Source organism: Lepidochelys kempii, chromosome 1 (assembly GCF_965140265.1).
Source record: "Lepidochelys kempii isolate rLepKem1 chromosome 1, rLepKem1.hap2, whole genome shotgun sequence".
NCBI lineage: Eukaryota > Metazoa > Chordata > Testudines > Cheloniidae > Lepidochelys > Lepidochelys kempii.
The window spans coordinates 157,567,288-157,591,559 of NC_133256.1; the positions used below are offsets into that span (position 1 = coordinate 157,567,288).

The 24,272-nt window shown below is 39.3% G+C and overlaps 1 protein-coding gene across 11 annotated transcripts in view; it reads left to right on the forward strand.

The window, feature by feature from the left end:
* Positions 1–24,272, forward strand: part of ZBTB21 (zinc finger and BTB domain containing 21) — a 50,489-nt gene that overhangs the window by 19,283 nt on the left and 6,934 nt on the right. For 5 of the 11 annotated variants that reach the window (XR_012160793.1, XR_012160795.1, XR_012160797.1 and 2 more), the window contains 3 exons: positions 4,233–4,344; positions 6,062–9,399; positions 11,807–11,842. Coding sequence is in view for 1 of the 11 variants with exons in the window: in XM_073359936.1 (XP_073216037.1) it covers positions 6,075–9,242 (3,168 nt within the window). In the remaining 10 variants the exon portion in view is untranslated. Of the gene's footprint in view, positions 1–4,232; positions 4,380–6,061; positions 9,547–11,806; positions 11,843–24,272 lie in introns of those variants that run through there. The other 6 variants (XR_012160798.1, XR_012160799.1, XR_012160804.1 and 3 more) reach the window with 4 other exon arrangements.

The following is a 24,272-nucleotide window of genomic DNA, read 5'->3' on the forward strand; positions in this document are numbered from 1 at the left end:
AAGATTATTCTTTGTGCGCCTTTTATTCCTAGTATCCTCCCCTGGTGTGGAGTGGAAAGAATATAGCTTTTTCCCCCTGGCCTCTTGGAGCATGAGGGGGAGGTGAGAATACAGTGATGGAGGAATGCTGTTTTGCAGGGGCTGTAGAGGGAGTCTAACCTCAAGGTGTTTTTCGTGAAGGTCTACGAGATGCCTCAACATGTCCTTCAGAATCCCTAGCATCTCCTGCTGTGTGCCATGCCATGCTCATGCTCCTGAGCTGCTCTCCTGCTCACAATGTCCATGTCCAGTTTTTCAGATAGAGAAATCCTCCATGCTCTCTGCTCAGTGTCAGCCATCCCAGAGGCATGCATAATCTCATTAAACATGTCATTACGTGTTGTCTTTTGTCTTCTTCTAATCTGAGACAGCCTCTCCGCCGGTCTGGAGGACGAGCTAAAGGCCATACTTTCAGCTGTAGGACATGAAAGTACAAAGCAATCATTGTCAATCCATAATCAGGGTCTAGTGCACAATTAATACGTAAAAATCCTCCTTATTCCACTGAAGTATAAGGCAGAACATTTTAATTGATGCAAGGTATTCATTAAACTGGCTTGCTGTACCAGGCATGATGAGTAGGGCCTGGGGACATGGGCACCAAGCGACTGTCTGCAGCACTGGGTGGGCAACCCACGGCAGGAACATAAGTGGCATTGGCCACCTGCCCTTTGTAACATGGACTTTGTGTGGCGATCGGGGGCCACCATTGCCCTTCCCAAACTGCAAACCTTGGCAAAGGCAGTGTAGTGGGGGAAGTTGCGGGCGACGAGAGTGCACAAGAAAATTTCCCAAACCCTCCTCTACCCCTCCCCCATTGCGCTGCTGCTAGCCGTGGCCTGAGGCTTGTGGTTTCTAAGCTCAGTGCCTACCCCTGCCACCCAAACCACCAGCATTCAGTGGTGCTGGAACAATTTTTATAGTGGGATGAGAGCCACTGAACCAAACTATAAACCCTATGTATAATGAAAATCACTCCAAGTCAGGGGGTGCTGCAGCACCCCCTGCACTCCTAGTTCCAGCACCTATGCCAGCATGTCTGGGAAACCGTGAGGGAACAGAAAAGCACAATGGGATGGGGTCGCATGGACTATTGTTTTCAATTGCTCGGACTGCAATGAAAACTGCCACCGTCTCCCCTAGATGACCCAAGCTGATATCACTCTCCTGAAGGTAACAGAGACAGCAAGGACCTCATTCAGTGCACAGAATAGACATAGCCCAGAGAATTGATCAGAATTCTATAGTGAAATGAAACTGTTATCTGCATGACTCCTGCCTCTGTTAGTGCAGAAGTTGGAAGGTGTGTAGTGGATGAGTAGGGCCTTCATTTTCAGTTTTCATTTTATTTAACTTTTCCTGGGAATTTATCCGTGTTTATTAGTACACCAACAAAAAGAGGTGAAAATTGGTGAAAAAAACTATTAATAATTTTTTCTGGGTAAATATCAGGATTTATTTTGGTGGACAGGGGAATAAACTGTTCAGCAGATTAATGCTTTGATGAATGGAATTCAATGTGGTTTGCTGCAGAACTAAAACAGAACTCAAAACACAATGCTACCTCTGACTTTAAGAAAACAATACATCTCTAATCTCCACATAAAACTTTTCATTTGAATAAACAGTTTACTGTTGTTGACTTAAAACTATTAGCCTATAAATATTTGTGTTTAATAATTGAGCCACACCATTTGCAGTGTATACAATCAACTACTTCATTTTCTCCTGTTTTTGTTATTTTTAAACTTTAGAGGACTTCCTTGTGCTCTGAAACGTATTCTGATACAGATTTTCATTTTCTACCCATTTTAGTGTTTCAGGTCTTTAAACCATTATCTGCTAACAGCTTGAAATGTGTACGTGGTGAGCATGAGATTCATCAGTACGTTCAGATGTGCACGCACTTCAGAGTTGTGTGTATGCTTGTTTGTTGTATCTTCTAGATCAATGGTTCCCAAACTAGGGGTGCCGCTTGTTCAGGGAAAGCCCTTGGCGGGCCGGGCCTGTTTGTTTACCTGCCGTGACCACAGGTTCGGCCAATCGCAGCTCCCATTGGCTGCGGTTGGCCACTTTCAGCCAATGGGAGCCACAGGAAGTGGCACAGGCCAAGGGACTTGCTGGCCGCTGCTTCCCACAGCCCCCATTGGCCTGGAGTGGCAAACCGCGGCCACTGGGAGCTGCGATTGGCCAAACCTGCGGATGCAGCAGGTGAACAAACAGGCCCGGCCCGCCAGGGGCTTTCCCTGAACAAACGGTGCCCCTAGTTTGGGAACCACTGTTATAGACTAATACATAGCCATACTTCAACAGGCAGCTTTGCATTTACACACAGACTAATGTATTATCGTAATACATGTATCTCATGCAATGTGTTTTAATTTTCTAATAAAACAAGTTATTTTTTATATATTTGAATGATACAAAAGTAGGGTGGAAATTGGAGGGAAAATGAATAATATTTTTTGTAAAACCCAGGATTTTTCTGGTAAAAATCAGTTTAAACTGAAAAAGAGGGGGCTTATGAATGAGGTAGGGAACTGCAGAAAGAGAAAGGTGGTCCCATGGCTGAGGAAGTTGAATGCTGCCCTGGAGAATTGGATTATATCCCTGCTACAGAGCTCCTATGTGATGTTGGGCAAGCCACTTAAACCAAAATGTTCATAGTTGGCCATTAAGTATGTGTTCCTCATTTTCTGGATATTCAGTGTGTGACAACTGGGGTCTGACTTGCAGAAGTGGTGACCACTCCTAACTGTATCCTAAGCCAATGGGAGCTGTGCTTTGAAACATGTAAAGTGCTATGAAAATGCTAAGTACTCTGTAAAATCAGCTCCTAGTTGTTTATAATTGGGCAATCAAAATTAGTGGATGCTTGACTATCTTGGTCTTAATTTCTCTGTGCCTCCATCCACCATTTTACTGATGGAAAAAATACTACCACATCATCTCATAGGAGTATTGTGAAGATAAATTAATTAGTGTGAAGCAGTCATACTATGGTGATCAGAACCACAGAAAAACATGAGAAAATTAATAATTTTGTATTCAGTGTAGTGTTGGATGATGTACCGTAAATAAAGCAGGGGCCACACATTGGATGCTGAAGATAAAAATATTGAATAATTGTTCATTTAGTGAGCACTATCCATCCTGTGCACTCAGTCAGACAGAAGTCTTGTGGGAAAAGTAGTATGTGATCAAGTAATTAAACACTGTACTATAATATAGATAACCTGATAGGCCCCTGTGTCCTGGGGCAGTTTGCACAGTGATAGCAAACTTACATAGTGTATTTTTAGATGAATATTTGCCAATTCTTTCCCTCGGATGTGCATTGTTGCACAAGGATTTCCTGAGACCAAATACACTGTGATTTGCTTAATGATCTCTGTGGCACGTTAATACTGGAACATATAGGAATAAATAGTTTTTGTTAAGGATCTTATCAATCCAGGAATATTGAAACAGAATTGTCTTTTATTAGTTGTTGCTGTCTTCATGATCTGGTGTCAATCGTCTTGATTTTGCCACCTGCATATTTCAATGATGGGCTTAATATTAGAAATATTTAAGGGAGAGAGTTTCACAGACACTAGCTCTGTACTGGACATAGTTTCAGTTCAGATGACGAAATGGAATTCTACTGTTTTGCTCATGGTATTAGGCAGACTATGGTGTGTATTTGACATAATACCTATAGGATTGATTAGTCCTATTTCCTGCAGTGCACTGAACACCTGTAGGTTCAAGCCCTGGATGAGGCCAATGTAAAACTTTTTGAGTTTCAAAGGGGATTTGATAGATAAAGAATGATAGGATAGGAATAATAGTTAATGCTAGTCAATCTGGTTTTATGGAAAACCTGATTTCACTGCTTGAGATTACAAGTTTGGTTGATAAAAATAACTGCCTAGATGTAATATACTTAGACTTGTGTAAAGCATTTTACATAGTACTGCACAAAATTCTGATTGAAAGAGTAGCACTGCACAGTATTGATAAAGCACCTGTTAAATGGATTAAGAACTAAGTGACAGATTTCAAAGTAGTCTTTTATGGTGAATCGTCACCGAGTGGAGGTGGTTTCTAGTGGGGTTCCACAGGGATCGGTACTAGGTCTAATGGTATTTAACATTTTCATCAATGTTATAAATATATCATTCAAGTAAATATAAAATCACTTGTCATAGGGTGACACTAGACCTTTAAGATGGAAGAGGCCAGTGTACCTGTGATTGATGAGCTGACTCCCAGTTGGGCTTGAAAGTGGACACCAGGGCCCTATAGGGAGGAAGTTGTCAGGTGAGATCAGCGATAGTTACCAAAGAAAATAAAAAGTAAGTGTACAGTCTAAATCTTAAACCTTATTAAACTAGACAGCATTTGGGTCAAGCAAATTTTCTCACCCTACTGGATGTTGTAGGTAAGTGACAGTTCTTAATACACAGGCTTCCCCTTTAAGCTTGGGACCAGTCTACTCAGTTCAAGTCTTTTGTCTTCCCAGCGTTCTTGTTGCTTCCAGGGTAGGTGGAGGAGGAGAAAGGCAAAAGCATGACGCCACTGTCCCCTATTATATATCCTCAGTCCATGTGCTTGGAAAACAGTAGCCCAGACATGTCCTGGTGGGTTTTGCTGAGTCACAGGGTTGAGCAACCCTGCATTGTGTGGCGCTTCTCTTACAGAATTGTAAATTCCTTGTTTACAACTCCAGCGCTGATTACAAGATTAAAAAAAAAGAAATATTATTTTTAATTCACCTCATACAAGTACAGTAGAGCAATCTCTTTATTATAAAAGTGCAACTTACAAATGTAGAATAATTTTTTTACGTAACTGCACTCAAAAACAAAACAATGTTAAACTTTAGAGCCTACAAGTCCACTCAGTCCTACTTCTTGTTCAGCCAATCACTAAGGTTCCAGGGTGCTGCTTTGAGGAAGAGAGTGCCAAACAAGTCCTACCTGTAGAAGGAGGTATTGTATCCCAGAAACCAGTGACCCTCAAAAGGATCTAGGGGCTATAGGGGGCAAGCAACTCAACATGAACTTCCAGAGTGATGCTGTCTCAAAAAAGCTAATGCTATCCATACATGTGTCACCTGAGGATTTGAGCAATACAACTTCATGGCATGCAACAATACAGCAAGGAAGAGCCATTCTAGGACCCTGCTCAAAGGCACCAGGGCACCAAGTTCATCTGTTGCTGTGGGTCAAACCAGGGAGTGTAGTTGGTTGGTACACTATATATTGAAGTCATGACAGAAAAACACTTGGACTCTATTGTAAAACTGAAATTCCCAGAAAGACAGGATACATGGCCACTCAATTACAAGTAATTTTTTTTAGTAATACACTTCCAAAGTTGTTAATCTATACTTTTTGCTTTGCCCTTAAATGTAAGCAAATATGAGAGTTAATTACACCAGTCTTCATCAGAGACAATTAAGCAGGATAGTTTTTCCCCATCATTTTTAAAAAAGCAACAAAAAACTTTAGCCTGTTCAATTAAAAGGGTACTATCAAGTTTGTTTAGCCTCAAAAATGAGTTACATTTGAAAATTAACCCATATTGTAAGTCTCAGACTCAGAATTTTAGCAATATTTTTTTAATATGTCTTTGCAGAAGTATTGGTAGGAAAAAAAACTTCCTTCATGCTCAGTCAACTTATTGAGTATTACTGTATAAAGAGAAGTAGGCATATGCTAGCTACAGGAAGAGAACATAGCTGCCCTTATTGGTCAGATATAATCTTAATGGAGAGTGGTTATTTAAGGTGCATTGGAAAAGCAGAATCACAAATTGCTTTTTTTCGTGCCTGTGTATCTATTAGAGTTATGAATTCAGATTGCTTTTGTTCTTTTAATTCCCATGCATAGCCCCAAAACTTAAAATTCTTTAATGTTAATGAAAAAATAGCTATGTGGACTATAATCAGAAACTAAGCCGTTATATAGGTTCATGTTATATTTTAAAAGTGTGTGTAAAACAGACCATAACTATCTTTATTTTCGTTTTTCAGATAAATCCAAATCATGGAGGGGCTCTTGCATTACATAAACCCAGCACATGCCATTTCTCTCTTAAGTGCTTTGAATGAGGAACGTCTAAAAGGACAGCTATGCGATGTTCTTCTAATAGTGGGAGACCAAAAATTTAGAGCTCATAAAAATGTTCTGGCTGCCAGCAGTGAATACTTCCAGACTCTCTTCACAAATAAAGAGAATGAGTCCCAATCAGTGTTTCAGCTTGACTTCTGTGAACCAGATGCTTTTGATAATGTATTAAACTACATTTACTCTTCGTCTTTGTTTGTTGAGAAAAGCAGTCTCGCAGCTGTTCAAGAATTGGGCTACAGCCTTGGCATTTCCTTTCTTACTAACATTGTTTCTAAGAGTCCTCAAGCTCCTTTTCCAGCATGTCCCATTAAAAAAATATTGTTTCAAGAAGAAGATGAAAGCAGTTCTCAGAAGAGAAGTGTCATTGTTTGTCAGAGCAGAAATGAAGCACAAGTTAAAAATGTCAGTCAAACACATGATTTAAGCCATAGCTCTAAGCCCTCACACTCCATTGCCATCAAAACAAACAATAGACCACAAGTAACAAAACCAATTGAACCCCTTCACAGTTTATCATTAAGTGACAGGAGGTGGCTAAAAGACAGTCCTGTGAGCTACACCAAACTTCATGAACCTTCTGGAACTGTGGATGACCAAAGTAGTAGTGGCTTGGTAAAGAGGAACACAGAATTGCCACAAAAGCCTTTAGCTGAGAAAGAAACTTCATGTGATGAGCCAGGCGTGAGTGGTCAGCTTCTAAGAGGAAAAGCTGTAGAGATGTCATTAAAAAGACCACGTCCTCCAATCTTATCTCTGCATGCTTCATCAGAATCTACATTTTTGTTGCGAGAGACAGGAAAAGGAAATGGTCAAGGAGAAGATAGGAATTTGCTATACTACTCAAAATTAGGACTAGTGGTTCCATCTAGTGGATCAGGTCCTGAAAACCAAAGTATTGACCGGAGTGGCCCACTTGTAAAAAGTCTCCTTCGAAGGTCATTGTCCATGGACAGTCAGGTTCCTATTTATTCATCTTCTATTGATTTAAAAGCTTCACATGAATCATCATTGGTGACTAGTGACTCACAGGGAAAAACGTTTAATGTTATATCTCAAAAGTCATCCTTGAAAGAGTCTTCAGAAAAGGCTGTCCTAGATGACAAGACACAGGTAATGCACCCACACCGCCTTAGGTCCTTTAGTGCCTCTCAGTCGACTGATAGGGAGGTAGCTTCTCCTCTAACTGATGTACGAATAAAAACTGAACCTAGCAGCCCGCTTTCAGAGCCTTCTGAAATAATAAGAGTTACAGTAGGAGATGCTTCAACATCTGCCAGTAAAGACTTTCCTTTTAAAACTGAGGATGATAATAGGGATATGAATAGACTTCCAGCAAAAAGGAGGTTTCAAGCAGATAGAAGGCTACCATTTAAAAAATTGAAAGTGAATGAGCATGGTTCTCCTGGGTCAGAGGATAATTTTGAGGAAAGTTCAAGTCCTACGCGTCTTGATGCTGACTTTCCAGATTCTGATGTTAGTAAAGATGAATACAGTGAATTGGAAGAAGTGAGACCAAACAAAAAGTTTAAATGCAAGCACTGCCTTAAGATTTTCAGATCTACAGCAGGCCTTCACCGTCATGTTAATATGTATCATAATCCAGAGAAACCATATGCTTGTGATATATGCCACAAGAGATTTCACACAAACTTCAAAGTATGGACTCATTGCCAGACACAGCATGGAATTGTGAAGAATCCCTCACCTGCTTCCAGTTCACATGCTGTCTTGGATGAAAAATTCCAAAGAAAATTAATTGATATTGTGAGAGAGAGAGAGATTAAAAAAGCACTGATTGTTAAACTACGACGTGGCAAACAAGGTTTTCAGGGACAGTCCAGTTCACAAGCACAGCAAGTCATCAAAAGGAACTTAAGATCAAGATCCAAAGGAGCCTACATTTGTACCTACTGTGGGAAAGCTTATCGTTTTCTCTCTCAATTTAAACAGCACATAAAAATGCATCCCGGGGAAAAACCAATTGGAGGAAATAAGGCTTCTAAGCAAAAAGAGCACATTCATATTGCAAGTCCAGTTGAAAACAAAGAGGTCTATCAGTGTCGTCTTTGTAATGCTAAGCTCTCCTCTGTTATTGAACAGGGAAATCATGAGCGACTTTGTAGAAATGCAACAGTTTGTCCTTATTGCAGCCTTAGATTTTCTTCTCCAGAGCTGAAGCATGAACATGAAAGCAAGTGTGAATATAAGAAGCTCACTTGTCTTGAGTGTATGCGCACCTTTAAATCCTCCTTTAGTATTTGGCGTCATCAAGTTGAAGTTCACAATCAAAATACCATGGCCCCAACAGAGAATTTTTCTTTACCTATTCTTGATCACAATGGTGAAATAACTAATGCTTCAAGATTGCATTCTCAATCAGAACCTAATAAAATGAACAATTTTGTTACTGCGAAGGAAGATGGAGTATTCAGTGATTCTTCAGAACAAATTAATTTTGATTCTGAAGATTCTTCATGCCTTCCTGAAGATCTAAGTGTTTCCAAACAGTTTAAAATTCACGTAAAAGAAGAGCCTGCAGACGATATAGAGGATGAGGTCACTGAAACCAACAGAGAAGCTAAGGAAATAGTTTCTAATAAAGTCACTGGCTTGTGGCCCTGTGAAAAATGTGGAAAAATTTTTACTGTACACAAGCAGTTGGAGCGTCATCAGGAGCTTTTGTGCTCTGTAAAACCATTTATTTGTCATGTGTGCAACAAGGCCTTCCGGACCAACTTCCGTTTGTGGAGCCACTTCCAGTCTCATATGTCACAGGCTGCAGAGGAATCAGTGAATAAAGATTCTGAGATATGTCCACCAGCTAACTCCCCATCACCGCCACCTCTGCCTCCACCCCCACCTCTACCCAAAATCCAGCCCTTAGAGCCTGATAGTCCTACAGGTTTGTCTGAGAGCCCAACTACTACTGAGAAATTATTTGTTCCACAAGAATCGGACACGCTCTTTTATCATGCTCCACCACTTTCAGCAATCACATTCAAAAGACAATATATGTGTAAACTTTGTCACAGGACATTCAAGACTGCATTTAGTCTTTGGAGCCATGAACAGACACACAATTAGTTAGAGATCTTCAACAGGTAGTTTAAAAAGCTGGTTAAATGGAGACCGTTTCCAGGATATTTCAGAAGTATGCCATATAAACTAGAAATCTAAGGGGACAAGAACCATCAAAAAAGTAAAGATGGATTTATGATGCTGCTTGGATTTGAAGATTAAGGTAAACTAACTTTGATGTTAGTAGATAGAAATTTGTATAATTTAAAGTACTGTTGTCTGGGATCTTATAATAACAGTATAATTTAATTTCATTAACATTGAAATCCGATCACATCTTGATTGTATGCATGGATCCTCATCCGGTGGTGTCTATATATATATATATATATATATATATATATATATATATATATATATATATATATATATATATATATATATATATATATATATATATACATTTTAAAAACAAAAAAGGAACAAAAATGTGGATTCTAACTGTGAGTTTATAGTGGTGTTATATTGTAACCAACTTCTTGTTTTGAGTATAATGAACACCTGAGCTCCCTATAAATATTAGCCCTGCACTTGAAGTTAAGAAAGAAGTGGATGGAATATTTTTCTTTAGTAATCTAGATTTTAGTAATATTTTAGCAATAACAAATAAACCTCAAATTTGAGTTATCCTGACACTTATTGGGAATTAATGTTGTTGGTTTTTTTATAGTAATGTGGAATTGTTTTGTTCTTATATGGAACTTGTGCAAAATACAATAGAATCTAAGATCAGCAATATTAATACTTGGATTTTATATATAAAGGAGCAGCAAGCCTGCTTTCAGCCATTTAAATAGAAGCTTCTAAGGAAGACTCTGGAAAAAAATGTATGCTGCTTTATAGAACGCCCCAAAGGCTAATTTACTGTACATAGTTCAGTAACTACAAGCATTGTAATAAAGCAGCACTTATAATGCAAACAACAGTACTGTTTATAAATATGAACTAACATTGAATGGATGTCAGACAATTCACAATTTTGTTTCCTCTGGTTTGTACTGTTGTGTGTAATTCTAAGTACAATAGAATGTATGAATATATTACTTCGAATAGCAGAAGCTTGTAGGGGGAAGGAGTTGTGAAATAAACTCCTGTGTGTGGCCGTAAATATGGCCATTAGCACAAAGATATGTTTTTTTAAAAAAAATTAAATGTAAATATTTATATAGACACCTGTATAAATGAATAAAATATGTATTTAAATTTTGTATTAAACATACATATCTGGTTCAAAGCAGAGGAAAAAGCACCACACTACAATCATCAGCTTTTGTAAATACAGTGTATAGAATATTTGTTTCTTTTCTGACACTTTCTATTGTTTGTGATACTTTGTGTTAGAAGTGTTAATTTGGGTTTGTTTAAAATCATGGTAATAATGGTTAAAAATAGTCACAATTGGAATAGTTGGCATCATTAGTATCCAATATTTGCCAGAAGCTATGGCAAGGGTCCAGAATTAGTTTTCCACCTGCTTTTGACAATGTGCTTCTCTTGTTTAGGAGCTCAGAGTTAAAACCATCTTTCTGCTGCTGGTATTTTAAATTTAATTGAGTGGAATGGATTAGAATAAACCGTGAGAATGTAAATGGATGAAATACTTGACAGTCCATTTTGGATCCAGGCCACCTTCAAATGGGAAAAGAAAAAAGAAAGTATTGCATTCAGTACTGTGTAATTAGGTCCCAGTCCTGCTTTTACTAGAGTCAACAGGAGTTTTGTTGCGGACTTCAGTAGGAGCAGGATCAAGCCCTTAATCCTATAAGGTTCTGATACTGTGTTCCTTCAGCATCCAGAATTCCCACAGAAGTCACAAGGAATGTAGGCTGAGGCCCAAAATATAAAGGTGTGGACAACAATGATAATATTCAGGACCAATGGGCCTGATTCAGCAAGATTGAGCATGGGTGCCTAACTTTAAGCTGCTGGGTGGGTCTGTTGACTTCAGTGGGTGGTTAGTTAGGCATGTACTTAGATACCTTGCTCAATCAAAGTCCATATTTGCCATCATTTGTTTTGTTTGTTTTAAAACAGCACTTTATTTTCATTGGGAAGTTCAGCTTAAAAGGATGGCACAATATGACCCTCAGACTTTCTGCTACCAGCAAACTGCAATAATTAGCTACAAAGTCTTTTGCTACAACATGGAGGATTAAAAAAAAATCTAAAACTGCTACTAAACACACTAACACCTACCTATAGGTGTTTTTCCTTATTCCAGATGAATTATGTGAAAATATGATTACACTAATAATCTGAAAATATTTTTAGATGAAAACTGCAATCGAAACTACAGTTAGACTACATGACCCTTGAGGTCCCTGCTAACCCTATGATTCTATGAAACAAGGTTCCTATGTAAACTTTTATAGGTGACACTTCCGGATGTGACTCCTTTTTTTAATTCCAACTAACAAAACTAAACCATTTAATGAAAAGAAATAATTTCAGTGTAAAATAATAATTACTCAACCTTGTTTATTAAACAAAAGCAAGATGAAATAAAGCCATGTTAAATATATTTAGCACAGCTAAATAATTGTTTTGTGTTTACATTAAATGTCTTTTAGGAGAAGAAATCTATGTGGACAAAATGTGAAAGCAAGGTATTAAAATTGGTGCCTAAGTTTTCACCATTGATTCCTGTACAAAACAGCATGATATTTCCTTTTTAGTTTGTTGACAGTCTGTACCTAGCTTTCTAAGAATGAGTATACCCTTCTAAGAGAAAATATGATGACCAGTTCAGCTATCAAATAACCATAATTTTCAACTGAAGCACTTCTTTGATGCATTTTTGGTATATACTAAGATTATAAATAGCACACATTTAACAACCTTGTGCTACATTTTGAAGAAGTCTTGATTTTTTTTCCCCCAAGTGTAATATATATTGTAAAAATCAGAAAAAAAGTGGATATAACTAGTTTCCTTTTTAAGTTTGTTAGATTATTTTTAAAAACGTTTGTTTTTAATTTTGAGCATGTTCTGTGTTTTGTTTTGTTTTTAAAATTAGTTCCTGTTTGTTGTCCAGTAAAGGAATACAGGATCTCTAAATAAAGTTTTAAATATGAGATATTTATACATCAATTCTGGTTTTCTATTAGTATCTATACAGTATCTTAAAAAGCCCTGAGACAGAAGTGTTTACTTTGGAGGATATGGATAAATATTCTTCTACTCCATGTAATTTTAATATATGTTAGAAAAGTTAAATTATGGAAGAAATTGTTAGTTACAATAAAGGTCTTTTAAAGAATGTCTAGTTTGGCCATAACAAGAATAACAGGCAAATTATTGATACAAAAAACCTGTCTTCATCATATTTTGTTTAGTTTTGCAACTGTGTGAATTGGATACTAAAGGCCTTGGCTTTTTGTCTGATTATTTAACAATTGCAGAAAGTTTGTATGATTTCGCTTAAACTTTGAGGTTTTGTGCTCTTTTTCATATGGCATGACAGAAACATGCAGATGTTTTAATATATACTTTAGAATTTAATTCTTTCTTGGTTTGTTTTGTCCTCCATCAACAAAATTTGACAGAGGCTCATCCTGTTCCAACTCAAGTCAGTGACCATTCCTGTTTACTTTAGTGGGAACAGGATTGGCCTGTGAAGTAAAACTAGTTCATGTCGGTACTGATTCAGCTAAGCATATGCTTAAGTCTCACTGCAGTCATTGGGCCTTAAAACATGATTAACGTTAAGCATATGCTTAAGTGGTGTGCTGAATTGGGGCCATAATCAACCACTCAAAGTAAGCAATGGAAATAATTACATGTTGTGGACTTTTAAATGGTAGAAACAAAAATTGTATCAGTGAATGTTCTTCTGAATAAAGGCTACATATATAGTTAGTGTGTAATTCTGCAATTTTACCAAAATAGAGAAAGGACATGAAATGGTATTGCTGCTCTAATTTTGTAACATTTTTAAAAGTAAACAATAGACAGTTAAACTTCAGAGATGGCAGTTGAGTTGTCAGTCTCGTTTCAGAACACAACTATAGCCTTACAACCCGCCAGTGAACCAAAATACACAGCTGTAGGGAACCTGCTCCTGCATTCCCTCCTTAAGCAATGCTCCCATTGACATCTATGAGGGCTTTTTGCCCAAGTAGGAAGTGCAGAAGTGCAGGTTTCTTCCAGATCTGTATTGTACTCTAAGGCCTTGTCTACACTACAGGGTCGATCAGTCTAAGTTACACAACTTCAGCTATGTGAATAACATAGCTGAAGTCAATGTACTTGGATCTACTTACCGCGGGGTCCACACTACGCAATGTCAACTGGAGATGCTCTCCCGTTGACTCCCCTTGTGCTTCTCGTTCAGGTGGAGTACAGGAGTCGATGGGAGAGCGATCGGCGGTCGATTTAGCGGGTCTTCACTAGACACGCTAAATCGACCGCCGATGCAGCGATCGCCACACATCAAACCCCCGGTAAGTGTAGACAAGGCCTAAGATTTTGCCTAAAACTTCTGTTGACATCAGTGGACGTTCCTCCTGTGGGACAAGGGTGTAGAATATGGCCCTAACTCCTGAGCACTAGCAGTTATGGTGCAAATATCTGGCATGTGCCTATAAAATCTGGCATGTGCCTATACTGTCTGTTTACATTTTCTTACCAGAAGATCTAGATGAAAATCAAAGCAAGATAGTTTTCTTTTATGTTGTAATTAGTGAATCAGTGTTAAAAATTTTGTGTTGAACTCAGCCTGATAGTATTTGGGTTTTTGTTTTGTTTTGAAGTCCTACTGATTCTTGTTTGTTTAAAATGACTTGTGACAAAAATTGTACTATCAAGATAAACATAGTGTAAAATGTCCTTACCTGTGTTACCAATACTTGATACTAATAAAGCTAATATAATTTTTAAACCCCAGTTGTTAACATTTAAGATGTTTGGGCATGAAAATCCCAGGTAGGGATACCATCAAACTTTGGCAATGTGTGTGAAATATGGATCTGAGCTTTGTGGATCTGTTGCATTTTGCTATTCTGAGACAGTTAAAACAGACAAATCAGTTTCCCTTTCTATTTCTCATACTCTGGCACAAATATTGTGTTTGGGTTTCCACCATTGTAGCAGTGTGTTAAATTTAAAACACCCTTTAAAATATAATATTTGAAAACTTATGAATAGTTACAAAACCAAAACTTCAGAGTCTAACCTTGACAGTGTCCCTTTTAAAAATAACAAGAAAAATGGGATCATTTGTAGAGTTCGGAAAAAGTCTCCTACGCTTTGTGGAAGTTGGAATAATCCAGCATAAACATGCAAACTGTAGTATTTTCCAATTTAAAGTTACATAAAATCACTTGTCATTTTAAAGTGTTATAGAATTAAGACAAATAAAAGCTGTTTTTATAATCCTGTATATCATGTAGCCATTGTATATTGGTTCAGTTACATCAGTGTTGGATTTTAATTAATAGGTTTTTACTTTTTTAGGACAGAGATTTAATAGTGTAGAATAACTCTTCCTTTAATGTAATGTAAATCCATTGCTGCTTTGTATGACTTTTTCTACTGTGTGTTTTCTTTACTTAGATTTTGACTAAGAAATGTTGGAGTCCAATAAACTTACACTTATTTCTTTTGAGTTATTGTCTCATGTTGGAATCTTTTGGCAAATTTGATATTATTTATAGTGGGGTGGGAATTTTGCTCACAAAAGGGTATGTTTCAGTCTGTATGCTTTGTATATACAGCATGACTATTTTTAGCTGGTATGTTTAGGATTAAAATAATGTTTTATGTTTGTTTTTTAGTAAGTATCTTATTGAAATATTATAAAGAAAGTGAAGTGGCATAGAAAATATACTTTTACATCAACAAACCCTGTGCTTTGTGGGTAGGGTTTTCAAAAATGTCAGCACTAGCTTAATTCTGTTCTCATTGCAGTCAAAGGGAGTTGTACCATTGATCTATCTCTGCTTCCATTGAAGGCAATGGTAAAACTTAACTTCAGTGGCAACAGAGTAAGGTCAACTGCGTGCTTCTAAAAATCCTGCCTTCTGTTATCTAAAACTGGATTGAACTAAATGTTTTAAATATACTGTTGGGGAACAATTGAGGGACCTGGTAGTGCTGCCATTGGAGTAAATAGAGTTCTTATTGCCACCACTTCCTGTATTAAAACTTATAGGAGAGAATGCAGGGGGAGGAGTCGCCTCACATAGAGAAGAATCCGTCGTTGTCACGGGGGATGGGGTTTACCCACCCCCATTCTTTCACAAAATAGGTTGTGGAATCCACCATTGAGCCATGAGGATTCTTAGGCTACAGGCATCCACACAGAATCCCTCTGCATCCACAGCTGCTCTGGCCTCCATACTCACTCTGTCTTCAAACACATGAACACAATAGCATGATTCCATCAGAGCTGCACGACCAGGGACCCCTTGTTGAAAGGGGTTCTACAACACAGATGTTTGCTTCTGGAAAAGATCATTCAGCCCCACTGAGAGGTCTAATATCCTATGACCCACAAGTGCTAGAAAAGAAGGCTTTATACCACAGAGTGCTGGGGATCTTCCCTCTAAAGAAATACAGCACTGGTTTCTAACCCTTCTAGGTTACAAGACACCAGACTTAAAATCACAAAATGATAATACAGCAAAGCTATTTCAGATAATTTAGAGGTTTCTGATATTTTTTTTTCTTTAAAAATGCTCTACTTCCAGTACTAAGGTAGTTTAATTTACAAGAAGAGGGGTATGAAAAATAATACTAATACCATAAAAATAAGTTACAGGTTGAGTGGACTGGAGTCTTTCTACTTCCTAACTATCTATAAAGCAAACAACGAAGGCTTAATACTGCAATTTTTGAAAATTAAACAAGACATGACCCCCTTTCTTGATGCAGGTGTTTGGTGTGCGTGCATGACTGAACACAGCCAACAATATATTTTTTTTTTAAATACCTGATTCGTGTGAACCTAACCACAGAGCAAGGTACTAGTCAGTGGAGATTAAAAATCCTCAAAGGCGCAAATTAGGGTCCCTATAATATTATCTTTCTCTTCATCCCCAACTGAAGGGGGAAATGTTTTATTTTACTGTTTTGAGTGTGTAGTTTATCACATGAATGAACCTGAAGTTTGGAGTATCCATTTTTTTCTCTCTTGCCAGGATGAGATTACTGTTTTCTGCTAGGCACTTCAGAGGAAGATCCTTTCCTTTGCATTGCAGCACAAGAAGAGAGCATGACCCTAACACTGCCCAAACTGAAGTGTGTGCGGTTATGAATAAAAGAAAGGACTGATTGTATGAGGCAAAGGAAAAGTAACATACCACCCCAGTCCCCTGTACTGAAACATTGGTCTAGTGGATAGAGCCACTGGGACCTAGACATCTGGGTTCTAATTCTGGCTTTGCCACTGGCTTCCTCAGTGCCTTTGGGCAAGTGATTTCACTTATTTGTGCCTTAATTTTCCTAGCTGTAAAATGGAGATAATGATACTGACCTCTTTGGTAAAGTGCTGTATAAGAACTAGGTGATATTAGTTTGCAAATCAGGCCCCTGCTTCTACAACCATTATACAAACAGTCCCCCTGAAGTCCTTCTCCATTATTATTACTGAGGACTTAGAGATCTGCCTAGGCACTTCACAAAAAGAAGAAAAAGTCACAGTCCCTGCCCTGAAGAGTATACAGCCTAGGTTCGGCATAAGGGTCAAGAAACATATCAAAGGGGGAGGAAAGGCACAAGACCACTTAGTAAGGAATGTGCACATCTAGATGATTAATTTTTTGATTTTTACTTTTTCGCCCCTCACTTATCACAACTTTTGCTCCACAGCTGGATCCAGTAAATTCCACTTATTGCCGCATCCACAGAACATTACCAGCCACCATTTTTTAACTACAGAATGTGATGTGGCAGATATTAAAGGCCAATGCTACCTTTTGGGGATGATACCATTGTTTCCAGTGGTACGTATGTACTAAAATACTCTCTGGCCAGGCAAACTTTCAAAGTATTAGCTACTAGAACAACAAATGCATCATATTTTCCCCTTCTTAATTAGGTAGGTTGAAAAAATAGGTCACAGAGTACCTTAGATAGGCGGGTTCATGATATAATAAACCCCTCAACCATAATCAGTATGTTGTGCTGATATTCAAGGGTATCAAATGTAGTGAGTGCTCAGAGTTGGTCCCTCTAGTCTTGTCCTTGCTTCCCTCCATGCACAATTACCTTTGAGTTTTTTAAGGTTATCTTTATTTTGTGAGTTTCAAATGGCGATATCTGGGAATGAGCTAGATCACCCTCTCTATGGTAAAATCTGGGGGAGGAGACTGAAGGGAAGGAAATTTCCACAAGGAACCCCTACTGAAATTTCTCCAACATTGCCCCATTAGAGGGACAAGGCTTGCTTCTTACAGAACAGGTTTTGAAACCTACCCAGAAACCCTTCAGCTTCCCAAGCATCAACACCAGCTTTGATCTCTATCACTCTGGCAACATGACTCTAATGGAGCTGCACTAGTGGGGCCTCCTTCTAGCCACAGGTGCCCCAGATCTCCTAATAAAGGTCCTCAACCTCAGTCCTCAAGTTCCCCCAGAGCACCGTGTGTGGGGTACAGGGGATGGCGGAAGGGAGAGTGCTTACTCCACCTTCAAGAGGGGAGAGGAGAGGTCTGCGTGTGGAGGTTCCTCTGGCTGCAAATGTAGGGACTTGAATTGCACCCCAATGTAATTAAACTTGTGCAGTTTTGCCATTGCTGAGTACTGGCCTGGTTCTTCACTGAACCCGACAGCCAGAATGGCACAAGCAGGAAACTATATCTTTTCTGATTTTATTCAGACCCTTTGTTTCAGGAGAAATTTGAATGGGACAAATAGAAAGAAGAAAGTGCAATTAAGAAAGAAAAGAAAAGTGTAAAGAATAGCTCGAAGTCAAGAAAAGTCTCATCCTTAACAGAGGCATAATAGATTCCAAAAATAATTTCATAGGTCTGCAAGAGGATACTGTTCTGAAAGATATGAGTAAACTTAACTACAGGGAGAAAAAAGCAACTTTATCCCGTAAACCACAATAGGGGACTGGGTGGCTAGTGGTAGTAGCTGCAGTTCACGGGCTCTAGGAGGAACCAGTACCCTGAGCCGGTGATGTCACATCCGTTACACCAGCTGGATGGACAAATATATTTTTTAAGAGGCTTTAACTTCTAAACAAGTTCCACATTCAAATAAAACATCAACTACTCAGGAACTGCAGGCATGGAAATTTGCTTTATGTGGTTTCACAGAATTGGAGGAAATTTCCACAGGAATTTTATGAAAACTACCCAGCTGTACCCTCACTCTCTTCTGCTCTAGTTTTTACTTCATTCACCAGGCCGCTTTACCAATGTGCTTTAATCTTGTTCTGGAAGGATAACAGTGCAGACTGAGCAGATAGCTGTGTTTCTGTGTTAGTTCGGTCCTTGGCCTCATTGCTTAGACTGCCAAGAAGTGTGCCAATTATAGTGATTTTTGAGATGCAGACGCCTGCCCAATAGAAAATGGACCAACAACAATTCATTCTACACACCATGAATGATTGAGCAGCCATGAAATCATCAGATCTTTCAGGCTACTGACCTGGTCATAATTTGAACTGGTGACCTAGGGGTTGAAAACTGTTTCATTACCTATTTCCTAAGATATTCAATTCTCCTTCTATTGGAGAATGTTTAATTTTGAAGGGGAAAGAGAAGAAAAGAGAATCAGGAGGGAAATATCTGCAAATAAGTAACAAGAGACTTACTGCCTTGATACTGGTACCTCAGCAGCAGTGATTACGTAAAAGAGAAAGAAGAACAAGACTCCAGTTTAGTGTCATATGTTTCGTTTTTGCAAGGCTGTTAATAGACTAAAGCCCAGAAATCCAGACCAGTCAGCAGATCATCCTTCTTGGAATAACAACACAACAGTAACATCTGTTGTATCTAAGGAGAGAGAATAACAAACATTAGGTTGATGTTCGTGCCTTTTCCACATGGCATCTTAGGTTGATGATCATGCCTCTTCCACATGGCATCTTCTACAGTTTAGACACCTTTCGTTTAGCAGATCTGGGTGAATAACTGATTTTACAGTTCGCTGGCAGTTCTGAAAAAAAATGGGGGGAGGGAGGAAATCAATTTGAATCTAAACAAATCCAAAATTTTCAGCAATTTGAAATAATCCATTTCAGGTCAAACAAAACATGTCATTTCAGCTGAAATGTTTTGTTGCCAGGCATTTTTAAAGGGCTCTATTTACAGAATGGTTGGAGGAGAAGGTGCTGTGCCCCTGCGCTCCCTCATAACTTTTAGACCAGTAATTAGGGCACTCACTTTGCAGGGAGAGACTTGGGTTCAAATCCCTGCTCTGGACTATTGGCTGATCTGGGATGGGGTCACTCTCTCAATCTCTCCTGTTAAAGCTGTTTCACTACTTGAATAATCATTGGACCTAGAGAGAAAATGTGTGCCTGAGAATGACTCTATAGCACTCTATATGCATTCCCCGAGGCTGTAGGAAACCCAAAAGTTTAAGTCCCTGCTCCAATGAATAGTTAAATATTTACACAAAGTGGAAAAGCTTCAACAGGAGAAATTAAGAGAAACTCACCTCAGTATAGCCAACAACTTGGTAGGTAGGGCATTCACCTGGAAGCAGGAATTCGAACCCCTGTCCCAGGTGAGGACCCTAACCACTGGTCTAAAAGTTATAAAGGGCAGCAGCAATACCTCCTCCTCTGGTTGTTTTGTGAATTTAATCCCAATTTTCTTTTCTTGGATGAAATTATGTGGTGAATTTGTGCCAAATTCACAAATCGTTTCCACGTGACCGAAACTGCATTTTTCAGCAAGTGAAATATTTAACCCCCCAATTTTTTTTCTAAGTAACTGCTTTTGAGCCCCTGGAGCTTCTGATTCCATGAGATTGCCTGTTATTGGCAAGAGCTAGGAATTTAAGCTTCAAAGACAGTTCTATATGCCATGACAGAAGCCTCTGGTTATTGGCTCCCAGGTGGATGAAATGGGCCATGTTGTTCAGTCTATTGACTTCCAGGAGATGCTTGGAGAGATTAAGGCATAAAAGCCTGGGAAGCCTAAAGTAGGTTTCTTTCTCAGGCTGGATCTCAATAAGCCACCCTAGACATACATGAGGCATAGGTGTTCATGCCTATTTGTGCCTCCTAGCCTGAACGTTCTCAGAATGGCCAACTCCACCTTCTGTTTAAGGCATCCTATAGAGACATATTGGAGACCAAAGATAGGCCATATTGCTTTGAATGGGAGGCAACTGCTGAGTTAATCTTAGCATGTAAAAGCCACACCTCCTGAATGCCTAAATCCAACTAGTAGGTCACCTGGGCAGTAGGCCATTCCAACTGGGGATGCAAAGCTGGTCTCAACCATCTTAGAGATAAAAGGATACACTGGTAATGCTTTTTCACTTCTACCCATCTCTTGTAAGGTGAGCAATTCAGAATGTTTATTCTCTACTGCTCTTTTCCATGAGGGTAATTTTGAAAATCTAGTCCATGTGTGACATTAAATAATCCCAGTCTTAAAGAAACTCTCCAGGGAGCATTCAGTCCATGGATGGGGACATATGGTGGAGGGAAAGGAGAAGGAGAAGACATCTTTGAGGTCTGAGCCCAGTCTTTTTCCCCCAAGCAAATCATCCACCTTGGACAAAATGGAAAGGGGAAGGGGCACAAGGGCCTGCTGAGGGGCACAAAAATACACAGATTCCTGGAAGGCACAGAGGATGGGGTAGGGTGGGGCCTCAGTCTAGGGAAAACTTTGGAGGGACTGCTTGGGATACCGAGTCCTTGAGAGGGGAACAGAGAGTCAGCATAGTTATTTCACCTGATGGTCCCTCTGTCCAATGTTCTCTGTGGGAGGGAAAATGGGATTGTCTAGCAGAGGCCTAGTTCCATGTTCTCTTTTCTTTGTTATCCTCCCTGTGATTCTTCTGGGGAACCAACTGCAAGAGAATCCTGATGTAGAGGGGCCGAAGTCAAAAATCTTCATCTCCAGGCTGAGTGCCTTCTGTCTAATAGAAAGGACACACTCTGCGTCTGCACTACTGGCAGCCACTTCTCAGGAAATTGCACGGTGACATTATGTCTAATTTGATGTATCCTAAAGCCACTAAATCTCTGTTGCTATTAATGCTTTACAGAGTTCTCCTTCCCTTGAGTATCTCTGTTTGGGATCATTGTTGGCAATGCTTTTATTTTGCCAAGTTGAATCATGTTCCTTATCCTTCTGTTATTTCTGTCCTCAATGGCATATTGTACTTCTCTCACTGTGCCAATTTAATTAACATGCTGTTTATTCCCTCTTCCAGTTTACTATAGCTTTTAAATAAGAATTGCAGTAACACCTATCCCTGTGGAACCCCACTAGACAACTTCTCCAACTCAGTATAGTGACATTTATAAATACCCTTTATTTACAGCCCTTCAGCCGCTTTCTGATCCACATTGAAGTCTTCCTATCCAACCTCATCAAAGAGTAAGTTGTGTGAGAAACTGTATAAAATGCTTTATAAAAATTCAAGTATGCATCAAATCCAGAAGTCCCCTGTGAGGATGTGTAAGTTAGAGCAGTTTGTACTCAGACTCTCCCTAGATCTTCTTATACCCACTCCATTCTTGTGTAAGGGAATCTGAGTTGGTGCATATTAAGAAGTCAGAAGAAAATGTAAATTAGAATAAGGTCTACTGTAATTTACAACCTGTAAATATCAGTTCCTCAGTGTGTAAATATCACCAACTTAAACTCCTTTATACTCAGGTGGAGCAGAGGCAACTAGGTCTTGGGGAGTCTAAACTGAGTGTCAGAGGGTGTAAAGTATACCATGTGGAAGAGTGAACTCTGCTAGAGCATGCCCTCGTGGCTGAGTGTGGCATGGCAGTTCTCTCCTGTGGAGCACCCCTTACCAACTGTCACTGGTCCTGCAGTGATGGCCTCTTCTCATGACTCGGCCCTCCAGCTGCATCATGTTTTAGTCCCATCCAGGGTAACAGAAAGTCTAACTGAACAAATAAGAGTCCAATGTCCAACAGAAGGTCTTCAGCTCTCCACTTTGAGCCCTGTGGTCCTTATATCCCTTCTCTCAGGGCTTTCAACTGTCCTTATCCCCTTCTTGGGGTGGGAAGGCTTCCAAGCCCACCCTCTGCACTGAGTTCCAGTCCAGGGACTCAATAACCAGCAATCAGTCTGCTCCTTCTGACTCCTTGCTGCTGCCTTCTAGGACTTCTGCCTACCATAGTCTGTCAGCACGCCTCTCCCACAGAACTCTCTAAGTTCACCCTTCTTTCAGGGCCAGGACTCACAGGACTTTCCCCCTGGAATTCCCCCAACAAATCCCAAACCAAAAGTATAACTAAACCCAACTTCTGCCCTCCATGAGTTTGACCTTTCATACCTCTTACGTTTCCCTTATATAGTTCCTGAGTTAAATACCTCCCAGGGCTCTCTCCCTGGAAGTCCTGATCCTGCCCTTTTATCAGGACTCCTCACCAACACAACCTGCTCCATCCCCAGGGCTGCTTCCTCTCTTTTGTGCCAGACTTCCCTATTCCAGAGAGGATCTCAGGGCCAACTGTCCCCCTGGCCTTCCTTCTTCATCCTCCTGGTCTCTCTAGTCCCAGAGAGTGATTGCAGAGTTTCTCCCTGCAGCTTCTTTCCTTGTCTTTGTTTTTTTTGACAGAGCAGCCTCATTACATGAGGCTATGACCTCAACTTTCTTCATTCATTTTTAGCCATGTTATTAATATCCTTTCATTCAGTCTAGTATTCTTAAGGAAACACAGCAAAGCACTGTTTCATTTTCCTGACATTCTCATTGGTCCTTTTAGAGAAAAATCTTTGATTTCAAGTCAACTAAATTTTTTGTAAAGAAACTTTCGTTCCATAGAATATTGCCCACAATGCCATAGAACATGATCAACAGTTTCTTTGGTTTTGCACGCAATACACAGCACATCTTTATGTCTCTTGAACACAAATAGCTTAGTAGGTCATTGTGCGTTAAATATTAACACTAAAAATGACTACTTCTTTTTTTGTACCCTGGCTGTGGAGTATAGTATTATCTTCTGTTTCTGAGCATACACCATAAAAACTTCATCCTTTTGTTTCCTTAGTCCATTGTTCTTGCCATTCCTTTCAAAGCTCCTTCATGACTACACTTTAAAATTCTTGTCTGCTTAAGAGTTTCTTGATACCCACCTTCTCACTTTTAGAGCTTGTTTTGCTTCTTTGTCATCTGTCTCATTTCCAGATATTCCAATATACACAAGAATCCATGCTATTGTTACACAGATACCTGCTTGGTTTAATTCTGTAGTTAGGAACATTATTTCACTTATGACATTTCTGCTTTCCAAAATACCTGTTCCGATTGTCATAATACCTGACAAGGATCAGATAAAATGACAGCTGCAGCTGATTGCCTATCTCTTATCCAGGTTAGTGCCAACATTTTCCCCATTAGTTCAGCCATGAGAATGGTCATATAATTCAATATCCTTGTAGATTTCTGGATTCCAAGACTAGGAACACAGAAAGCTGTTCCCACTCTACTTGCGCTGTCATCTTTTGATCCGTAGAATCTGGATTGACTTGGTAAAGCTTGCCCCATTTTCATAAATAGATTCAGAAATGTCATTGATCATAATGTAAGATTTTTTTTCTTTCCTTCGTTTTTTCATACAATTCCAACTCCACAGATGGGGGTTTAACTGTCCAGCTCCAATTTGGTTTCCCATGATTAAAAATTTGTAGTTCTCTCAATTTTTTGTTACATATGTCCTTTATCCATTTTTGACCCTGATAGTACCCTCTTTCTGCTTCAGATTTCCTTTCTTTATACTAACTACCGAGCTCCTTCCCCAGCTGTGACTCAAGTTTAGTTGGGCCTGGCCAGCCTTCCAGGTGCAACCAGATGGGTTGATTGGCCTATCAGCCCCATATTCACCCATTCAGAGCCTGTGTGGGTACAAAGACTGTCACACTCCATTTTATTCATAGT